General features: G+C 36.5%; 1 protein-coding gene across 1 annotated transcript in view; it reads left to right on the top strand.

Annotated features, from left to right (window-relative positions):
* asf1 (histone chaperone asf1) overlaps positions 1-7,755 on the top strand; it is a 10,580-nt gene extending 2,825 nt beyond the window's left edge. Inside the window, exons 2-4 of the mRNA XM_027373710.2 lie at positions 2,763-2,878; positions 3,581-3,757; positions 6,978-7,755. Of these exons, the coding sequence (XP_027229511.1) occupies positions 2,763-2,878; positions 3,581-3,757; positions 6,978-7,178 (494 nt within the window). The 3' untranslated portion in view covers positions 7,179-7,755. The remainder of the gene's footprint in view (positions 1-2,762; positions 2,879-3,580; positions 3,758-6,977) is intronic.
* The last annotated feature ends 3,544 nt before the right edge of the window (positions 7,756-11,299 follow it).

Here is an 11,299-nt window from a genome sequence, read left to right as displayed (position 1 = left end):
CCTATTTTTTCCTCCTGCATTTCCCCTCCACATATCATACTAGTACAATTAGTCATCACCTGTTATATCATTGTCTTTTTACTGTTTACACAATAAGGTGCATCTTAATACATTCCAATACAGATTTTGTTGAGTTATTTGGACAAAGTATATTTTTATTGCTTTGTTTTATTTACATGATTGGTAATGTTCCCATTTTCTTTCATTTATATGGGTAACTGTGATAAAGTTTCAAATTAATCATCACTTGGGGTATTAAAACCATTAAATATGCGATGGTAAATTTTCAGAAATATTTTAGGGGCACTGATGTATTGGATAGAGGTTGCCAGTAATGATTACAATAATTATGATAGTAAAAGGATGATAATTATCATTATTTTCATCTCCTTATTTGTTTATATTTTTTTATATTATTATTTTATTATCACTATTCTTATAATTATTACTTGTTTATTATTATTATTATGAATTTTGTTGATGCTGTTTGTTATTGTTATATTTATTTCTTTTGTTATAATTGTTTTGAAATATTAACATTGATATCTATATTGTTGTTGTCATTGTTAGTATGTATATTATATTGTTATGGTGTATTATCTTATACTATAGTATTTTTTGTGACATTGTTATTTGTTGTTGTTATCATTATTATTATTATTATTATTATTATTGTTATTATTGTTATTATTGTCATTATTTTTATTATTGTTATTACTTCTTATAAAGTTATTATATTGTTGTTGATTATTGATTATTGATTATTGTTTTTACCACTACTAATATTACTCAGTTTTGTTGTTACATATGTGGTAATCATGATGATGGTAATTTATTATTATTATTATTATTATTTATTTATTTTTTTTCATTATTAGTATATTTGTTTGGTTAATTATTAATTTGTTATTAGGTAACTTAGTAGTAGTAGTATCATTTTTATTGTGATTTTTATTTTGTTATATTAACCTGATGCCACTGGGGATAGCATTTTTGTACATAGTCTGCCTATGGCAAGTTTAGTCAATTGTCTTTATACATAGATGGTTCCACAATTGCTGTCATCAATAAACCAATTACTAGTACTGCTGGCTCAACATATTTATCCTTTTCCTTGATTTTCAATTTTTTATATAATCTAGGAGCCTATTATTTTAGCAGTGTCAATAATATTATAATTAAGATTTCAATAATATTATTATTAATAACAGCATTGATATTGAGTACTGCAACCATTACTGCGCTGTTGGCTCATTGGACGGAGCTTGTCTTTCAATGATATTAGCGGCTTCATTTCTATGGTAAAGCTTTTAGGCAATAGCACCTAAAGTGAAAGTAAACCTTCAAATTTTTTATATTTTAAAAAATTTATAGCAAAATAAAAGCTTTTGGGTGCCAAATGTCACACACACTACCGAAAGAGCCAGGCGCAAACAAAATAACTGTCAATGCATGCCAACAATCCCATGATCATGTTCACTTACCAAATTTTTTTACCTGGGGTTATTGGGTTAACTTCAGGTGATGCTAAGTAATTGTTTATTTTGTCTCCAGAGTCCTTTTTTATATTAGTAAGATGTATACATATAGTATACTTTATAGAAACTACCCTGGTCAAAGGTTTCAAACAAACCATTTTCCTCAAGTATTCCATAACTTGATAGATGATGATAATATTTGACTTAATATTATTTGCTGCAATTCGAGTTGAGGCCTACACTTATCATTTATAACCATTATTCAAATATACCTACCGCTGAGTACATTGGTATTGACATTTGTTGAGTGGAAAGTTTAACTCGAAAAAATGTATTTGATTAAATTTGACAGTTACCTTGAGTAATGGTAATTGCTACCTTTCGGGTTTACATTTTCATCAATTTCTAATTAAATTCCTCATGCACCATTAATCACAGTTGTTCTGGCAGAAAATTTGAATTATAGGGGATTTTCCATTTCTGTGGAAAAAAAGTGCAGCTGTCTCTCACCATACAGTCACAAAAGTTTATTAGGGAACAAATTCTTTCATAAAGAAAACTACTTTGGCTCTACCTGTATCTTCGATTTATTTTTATACAATCATGGTAATTAAGAGTAGCCTCCCATCTTAGAAACTGTCCTTTATTTGTTAAACAGGTTTTGTGGTTATAAAAGTGAGTGATGAGAAAAATGGAGTTTAAACATTTTCAGCAGTTTTATGCGTATACCTGCTTTTACCTCTCTCAACTCTTGTTTTGAATATTTATTCCACAGGCACATTTATTGATTGTATATAGGAATGTTGCTAATAGAAATATATTATACAGAACTGAAGGCATTAGTTGGTTAAATCATTCTTTTATTGTGCAGTAAATTATTTTATAAGGTGTTACCGGTGTGTGGGTTAGATTTTGTGATGTAAAGAAGATTAATGTGTCGTTTGGCTATGATGCTAGTGAAAGAGGGTGTGGTGTACTATATATTCAGACTGATCAGACTATATTGTTTGTGTCTCATTACTTGTATATATGTTGAAACAGCAAATTCAAAATGTTTTTTGGGGACATGATTTCTTGTAACATCCAAAGATGTTTCTTTATTGCATGCGATAGATAGTCTATCTATGAAAGTTCATTAAAAGATGTCAGAGAGATGTAGCGTATCTTTTATGAAATTTTCTTTAATTGTATGTTATTCTCCTATTCACATAAAAGGTAATTGGTGTAATCTATATTTTACTTCAGAATAACATTTTTATGAATTGCTATTTCTCCCTGTTCCAGATCTGGAGTGGAAAATAATATATGTAGGTAGTGCTGAAAGTGAAGACTATGATCAGACCCTTGATACAGTGTATGTTGGACCAGTGCCAGAGGGGAAACACATGTTTGTATTTCAGGTATGTTGACATAAATTTTCACATGTCTACATTATGTTATTAACCTGTTGATGCTGGCTTTATTAACATTGTTCAAACATAAATGGCTTCAGAATTACTTAAGGAGTTGATTTTGAAGCTTACCTGATCTAACTTTTTTACCTTTTTGGGGGGGTATGATATTATAATGATAATTCTTTTAATGATGAAAATGATGTTACTAATGATAGTAATGCTATATGAAATTAGACTTAAACAGTTGTCATATAGGTCTAGTAATTGACTAAACACTTTAAAATCCATCTGGGTGTAAACAAAATTAACTGAGCAAAATAAACTATAATTGACAGGGCATTTATTTTGTGCCATCAATTTAAGGTCAAAATTGCAATTAAATCTTTTTAAATGATGTTTTCATGACTTGAAAATGACCTGCCCAGTTGGAATGAGTTATGTATAGGTTAACCTTGACAGGATTGCAGTTGGTTATTATGTTAAGTGTATTCCTATAATGAGTTAAAACATTTCCAATTTTGGTGTAGTTCAATTTTTCTAAGACAACATCTTTTAAGTGTGAGACTTGGGAATAGAAAACATACTCAGCTATTTGATATAATGCTTACTAAATATTTAAATGATTAAAAGTGGGCAACCCATTTTGAAATAATCTGTAGTGAATCAAGTAATAGTATTTGGTGATAGCAATACACATCTTTATTTCAGGCTGATCCACCAGATCATTCAAAAATACCAGTTGGTGATGCAGTAGGCGTGACGGTTGTGCTGTTAACTTGCGGGTACAAAGGACAGGAGTTTGTAAGAGTTGGTTATTATGTGAATAATTCTTATACCGACCCTGAACTTCAAGAAACCCCGCCTGATGTCCCACAGTTTGAAAAGGTAGAGAGAGTTAATATTTTTTCATTGTGATTACTGTTATTAAGGTCCAGATTATATGGGGCTGGAAACCATTAGTTGTGCCTAGTTAGTTAATGGTCTCAGTTCCAGTAAACCAAAATACAAAATTCATGCAAGTCATTGCCTTTGAAAAAGAGTCTGGTAAACATGCTTTGCATTTATTGATGTTTATGATATAGTAAAAAAATAAAAAATTATATTACTTTTAGCCTTGAAATATATTGTGGTATTTTGATGATCTGTCTGTAATTTCTAGCCATGATTCCCATCATGATATGTAGAAGCATTTTATTTCCTTCTTTCTAGAAATACATAAACTCTTTATCAAAAGTAACTTGGAACCTCGTCCCAAGGCACTGATATAGTGAATATATAAATACATGTGTAAAATAAAACATTTCATGGAGTTATGCTGCTGATTATATAATACCTATGAATGTAGTTTATTTTTTGGTTGTCCAGCAAGCACTAGGTCTTAATAGATTCTTTGTGTGTTAAAATATGCAAAAGTATGTTCTTAATTTCATTTACTTGACTTCATCTCAAGTCAGATTTCATCTTTGTGAATCCTTATAGCATCTTACTAGATGTATCACGTGACTGGAATTTAAATCTCACTTAGTCATAGTTGCAGTACTTCCACCCAAACTAGGACGTGTGTGTAATGACATTGATCTTAAAGAAAGTCATACTTTTGTAACTGTAATATTGGTTTTAAGCTCTGGTTGTTTTGGAGTCTGTGGACAATAGGAGACGGGTAATTTCTAGTCAGCATTTTTTACTGTTTAAGGGGACCGTCCCTGAGAATGGCCACCTTTCCCTACTCTATACATCATAAAAAAATATCGGTTAGAGATAACTGATTGATTCTTTTTGCATGCTATAGAGTAAAGAATTGCGCTCCGTTATATATATAAATTTTAACTTTGCTCCCCCATTGGGGGGGGGCACCCCCCAAAAAAGTTGAAAAAAATCGCTGTATTTTTTGGTATGTCTTCGGTACATCCCAACTATCAGAGCTCTTCACAGAATATTTCCCCAAAAATGCTAGTGTTAGATCAACTCTAGCCTATAGCCATGTAAAAGGCCGAATTTTGAATTTCCTTTTTTTTTTTTGGCGGGGGACAGCTTGACATAGAGAACTATTTTTGAATGCGTTTTTCAGCATTAAAATATTATTATTTTTTTATTAAGGCAAAAATTCAAAAATCGGCCTTTTACATGGCTATGGGACGCCGAGGCTCTAGTGAAAGCAACAAACTGCATTTGGATCGCATGAAAATTACGTGAGTTGGGAAGTACCGAAGATTCATAAAAAAATGGCGGAGCTACGGCGTTTTGTATTTGGCACCTTGCCAAAGTTCGTTATCTCTGTTATTTTTCTCTGAATCTAATGATATTATATATCAAAAAAATGCTTATTTAGTGTACTTTGCAATGCAATGATTACCAAAATAGGAATTTTCATGTTCAATAGGGACGCTATTCTGTAAAGGTATGTCACTTTTTTTTTTTTTTTTTTTTTTTTTTTTTTTTCCGTTGTTCATTAAAGTTGATATTTTCGTGTGAAAAGCTTAATAAATGCATTTTACCACAGAGACAACTAATCTAAACCAGATAAAAACCTTTTTTTTTTTTATTTATTTTTTATTATTATTTTTTTTTTTTTCTCTTTTGAAGAAATGGGGAACTGTGGATGGCAACATTAGTACAAAATCATTCTAATTATAAAGTCCTGGCATGAATACAACATGGTGGTTCAATTTTGAGTATTTCAAAAGCATATGAATTTAGTACATTGAATTCGAGAACTTATGAAAGGTTGAATATTCCCCATGCCTCACACAGGGGGGGGGGGGAGGGGGAGATGGTCACTGGGTGTTTATAATTTTCGAGGAGGATCATATGTACGTGAACGCACGCACATAAAGTTAAAAAGATTAATCATCATCATTTAGTAGGCCTACATTGACTTTCATATCTAAATAATAAAATTTATTAGTTATCCCTCTCATACCCATTTTCTTTGATAATTGTCAATATTAACAGATTGCAAGGGAGAACAAGTATAAAGTTTATGATTAGCCATTTGCACCCATTATCTTTACTAAGAAGTGCATAAAATCATGCAGACGCCTATGTGTTGTGGGATATTTGCCAATTTATGGTGCCTAAGACTTACGGTAACGTCTAAACATATTCATTTTTATCGGGAACGCACGAAACGGATGCGATAGCTTTTTGAACGCCAGACGAAGACTATGCATACAACCGATCTCAAAATTCCATATAGTTTTTATTTCAGAGCAGGTATTACTGAGTACTATCATCTTCAACATGAAATAATCTGCATCTCGCTTATACATCCGAAGTTTAAAAATCCGACATTTATGTAACATTCGTATTGAATTGGTCTTTACAACGGTAACTACCAATTTGAAATCAATTCAAATTGCCCCCTGCTGTGATGTACCGACCGTTGAGCGAAATGTAACGGAAATATTTCAATCCTTCCTTATAAGGCTATTTTTAAACATTAGTGCTTCGTATGTGATATACGTATATATTACCACGTAAACTAAAACATATTACCAGGGAGTCTCGATCAAAGCATATTTCGTATGTAAAAGGACTCAAAACACATTTTTTTTTTAGATATATTTCACAAAATATTTCGTCATAAATCACGGTGATATAATTTTTTCCTGATATTGGTATAAAAGTGTTCCTTGAACATTCACAAACTCATATCTATGCGCAATGTCATAATTAAATGCCTTATGCACGATTGCCGCAAGCAAAAGTCCACATAGGTGTACCTGGGTGCTCAATAGCGACGTACCTCTCCGGGTGCTGAGGGACTCGCACGCCGGCTGCAAGACAACGAGCCATAGCAGGCGGTTAATACTCGTTTGGTAGTTTCCTCATCCATGTACCTATACTATACGCTATCTTAATTTAACCCCCTCCCCCCCCTCTCTCAGGGACGGTCCCCTTAAGTGAACTTCCAGTTCATAATGGGAATAGTGATAGAAAAAAATTCTCTTTAATTTGTTGTGAATGTTCTGAAAAATCTTATTTTCTCGCTTGTCTTCTAGCTTTTCCCTTTTTCATTTAAATGCAGTATGTTATTCTAGAGGAATTTTCTATAGATTTCATTATACTCAGCGTCTAATTATTAAACATTGTTTGCTTTTTACAGCTTCAGAGAAATATCTTGGGAACACAGCCACGTGTCACAAAGTTCAAAATTGACTGGGATGATGCAAAGGACTCAGAAAATATCCCACCCTCAGAGAACGCAGCAAGCGATGGTGCCTCCACTTCACAGAATTCTACAGATCTCAAAGGCGTAACTGCGATGGAGAGCAGTAATAGTGCTTGTGCCATGGAGGTGGCATAAATTTTTGATTTTTAGGTCAATTTTTCTATACTGCTTAAACCCTTTCATATTGTAATTGTGAATGTTTTGTATTCAGTGCAACTAGATAAGCAGGTATTGTACAGTCTTTTTGCCTCCCATTCTGACATGATTTTGTGATAAAATTTTGCATAGGGAATAGTTTTCCAGTTAATTACTACTTTTTATATGAAGCAAATATTGATTCATTTTATTTCTTACAGTAGACTATTTATATTATATTCGTCTTTACTTTGTTCATAAAAGATTTTTATTTTCACATTTTTGTTCAAGTGTTATGCAGTCCATCATATGTTCATAAAGCCACTGCCACAATTGTGTTGGACTGAGTCACTTAGATTATTTAGCAATATTAACAAACCCAGTGAGGCATTAATGCACTAATGTCTAGTGCAGTAAATGCCAAAATTATATATAGTTTACCTGTACAAATAAAGGTTTGATCAGTTCCCATATAAAAAAATATTCGTAGGAAAGAAACTTCTCAGCAATGCAGGCTGACTAGTCCCATTCTGAGTTATGTATATTTAATTATTTTAATAAATTTGTGAATTCTTGTGATTATCGTTTTAATGTGTGTGCGCCTTTATTTATTTATTTTCCCCCAATTCCATCCCCTTTTTTAATGTGGGGGCTTAAGAGACATTGAAACCAATTCTTCAGTCTTCTCCCCCCCCCCTTAAATCCCTTGCCCATTATTGTTGTGAGGGGTTTAGGAGACAGAGACAGGCCCAATGTAATGAATCACTCCTACTGTGGACCTCAGCCCTCGGCCCAACTAATTTTACAAGGACTTTTCTTCTTTTTTCTTTTTTTCCAATTCCTTCCCTTGTCCAGTTGCTAAAGTGTGAGAGCCTTGTTGAAAGGAATGGCCTTGGGGAGCCATGGGCGGGGTAATGCCTTGGTTAATTGTCGTACTCTTACCTCTCATGGGGACCCAGATGGGTGGATCTTTTATCTTCCCCACATATTTCAGGCTTAGCATAACCATTGCTTAAGATTTTGTACTCTTATTGGGGTCATTTAGGTTTGCTTTATCAGCCCCCCAAAATGCTGACCCCTATCTCTGACCATGGCTCCGGCTACCCCCCCCACCCCTCTCCCTCACAGCACTACATCATTCCACACCACTCCGTCTTCCTCTAGTCCTTGCCGTTCTACAATGCCACCCACCACAAACCTTTTAAATACTCTGTTTGGCCCAGCTAAGTGTGATTGATTTGCTGTGATACCCTCAACAGTCCTGTACTCAGACAAATACACTACTTTTCCACCAATGCCTCCAAAAACAAGTGGGGTAAAGTCTTCCGCAGCCGTCCCAATAGTTCATGCATTGTCAATTACGTCTGAGTTCTAAGCTCATGCACAATCTACCCTGGTTGACCTCACTGGCAAACCTTTTCCTGCTCAACCCCACTCCACCCTTAATACTTGTACCGGAACTGTTTCCATCTCCCTAGTTGATTGCCCTCTCTATGAGGATTGGTCAGACTAAAGTAGACCTACTAGCCTGCCCTACTGACTATGATGTAATACCAGAACAGTGCTGCACTATTGCTTCTAGAGGCCGCCGTAAGTCCCACGTCAATATTGCCAAGATTACTTTCCGTAGAAATGACCTCCCTCCTAAGGGGATATCGACCATATCGGCCTCTCTCCTCTCAATGTCAGAAATGTTGGCGTCTTGGCCACCCTGCAAAGCACTTGCTCCACAGCTCGCCACCTATTATGTGGCCAGCCTTGGCATCACCGTTCATATTTCCCTGCACAATTACATGCATGTACCATTTGCGGTGGCTTCCATAATGTTTGCCCTGCCTACAAGTTTAAGTCTGAGGTAATAGTTCTCAGATACCAACTTGACCTTGCTCTACGAGAAGCCAGGCAGGATGCACACCGACGGGGTTTTTCAGTCGGCCCCAACTCCAGTACTATCTATCAACACTCCTCTCCCCTCAACCCAAACTGCCTCCACATTTTCTACAATACCTCTTCCCTCTACTCCTCACGCTCCCACCCCTACCCTATCTCCCAGTCAAATCCATTTTCCATTTTAAATCCAAATGTTCCATTATCCACAACTTCCCCTGTGCCTGCTCCTCCTCGCCTTACCTATCACACCAGACAAACTAAACGTTTCAGCCCATCTTCACCTACCATATTTACACCTACAGTTGTATTTTCTGCTCAAATGCCTATCTACTCTTCACCTCATAAAAATCCATAATTTCCCACGAGTCCCGACCCAACTCCCCTCCAGAAACCCTTGAGGACATCCAGAACTTCTTAAGCATGCCCCAAGGGAAACCAGGGAAAGAACCAACATCGCCAAAAACTATAGGACAATTTCTTTGCTCCGCATTTTGCATAAACTATGAGCGCATGATCCTGACTGGCATACAAGAAACAGTCGAAGAACACCTGTCATCTGACCAAGCTAACTTAAGACCAGGCCGCTCTTGCTGCAATCAGGTACTGAATCTCACCCAATATATCGAGGACAGGTATGAGACAAAACAAATCAGGGCATTGTGAACCACAGGGTACTTCTGAAGGTTGCCCAAATCATACAGAATACCACCTTAGTCCGCATAATTGAGTCTAACTCGCATAACTCGCCAGTCGTCGTTTTTATATGGAAATGGAGGGAAAGAAAAATAGATGTCATACCCAGAACGGGCTCCCACAGGGTTCTTGCCTTGGCTCCGGTCCTATTTAACATTACAATAATGACCAGCCACAGTACCCAGACATCCGTAGATACATATATGCAGATGACCTGTGTATTGCCACTCAAACGAGCTCCAGTTAGATCAAAGGAAGGGTATCACATGCCTTGGGCACACTTTCCACATATTACAAGAAGTGGCACCTTAATGCTAATCCAAGTAAAACTCAGGTGTCCGCATTCCATCTTAACCACCAGGCTAGCAGAAAGTTTCGAGTAAGAAGGGGCAATACGGAACTGGAACACCATTCATACCCAGTCCACTTAGGTGTCACTCTAGACAGAACACTCTCCTTCAAGGAACATATAACCAAATTGAGAGGCAAGTTCACGACTAGAAACAATCTCAGTAAACTTGCCAGCACCAGCTGGGAAACGGACCCAAAAACCCTGAGACAGACAGCCCTGGCACTGTGCTTTTCCACTGCAGAATACTGTGCCCCAGTGTGGGCCAGATCATGTCACGTACACGGAGTGGACCCAGAGCTGAACAGGGCATGTCGAATAATTACTGACACCATGAAACCCACACCACTGCCAGCTATCAGGTATTCCACCACCTCACATTCGACGTGAAACTACCATAAGGATTGGACGTCAAAAGCAATGCGTGACCCCCGGCACTCACTCTATGGTGAGACGAAGGCTAAAGTCTCGTAAAAGCTTTCTGACTGACGAAGGACTAGAGCAAAGCCAGGCCGCAGAATACAGGCTGGAATGCTAGCAGGAAACCGAACCTCGGCAACACAATGAGGCCCTGCCAAACCCAGATGAAACCCTGCCTCACGGATCAAATCTAAGCAGATAAGACTGGGTAACATTAAACAGGGTAAGAACTAAAGTGGGCAAAACCAAAGGCAACCTCCACAAATAGAGAATCACCACCAGCCCCCAAATGTCAATGTAGAGAAACACAAACAATGGATCACATACTCAAGGAATGTCCAATGGGCCTCACTACTCCGACCAAGACCTTAAGGAAGCTAACGGCACTGTCCTCCAATGGATACGGTTCTATCACGATAAGATATAATAACCCAAGAAAATGCCTCTCTCTCTCAAACATCCTCTAATTCCTCTATGCCCACCCCGTCTACAATCAGTGACTGCCAACCTCCATCCCTCCCATAATGTCTTCCACAAAATCTTATAATGCCCCCTTTTCTGAAATCTATTATGCATCACACTTATGCCGCAACACCCATGGAGGTCTAGACGGTATACATTACCGTATGTTACGACACCTTCCATCTACATTCTTGCCCTTCCTCTTATCGATATTCAATAACATATGGACGACCAGAAACTTTCCTCCCCATTGGCGTGAAACCTTTGTACTACCACTCCTAAAGCCAAACAAACCCAGTGCACTTCC

Source organism: Penaeus vannamei, chromosome 3 (genome assembly GCF_042767895.1).
Source record: "Penaeus vannamei isolate JL-2024 chromosome 3, ASM4276789v1, whole genome shotgun sequence".
Lineage (NCBI taxonomy): Eukaryota > Metazoa > Arthropoda > Malacostraca > Decapoda > Penaeidae > Penaeus > Penaeus vannamei.
This window is presented reverse-complemented; position numbering and strand designations above follow the sequence as displayed.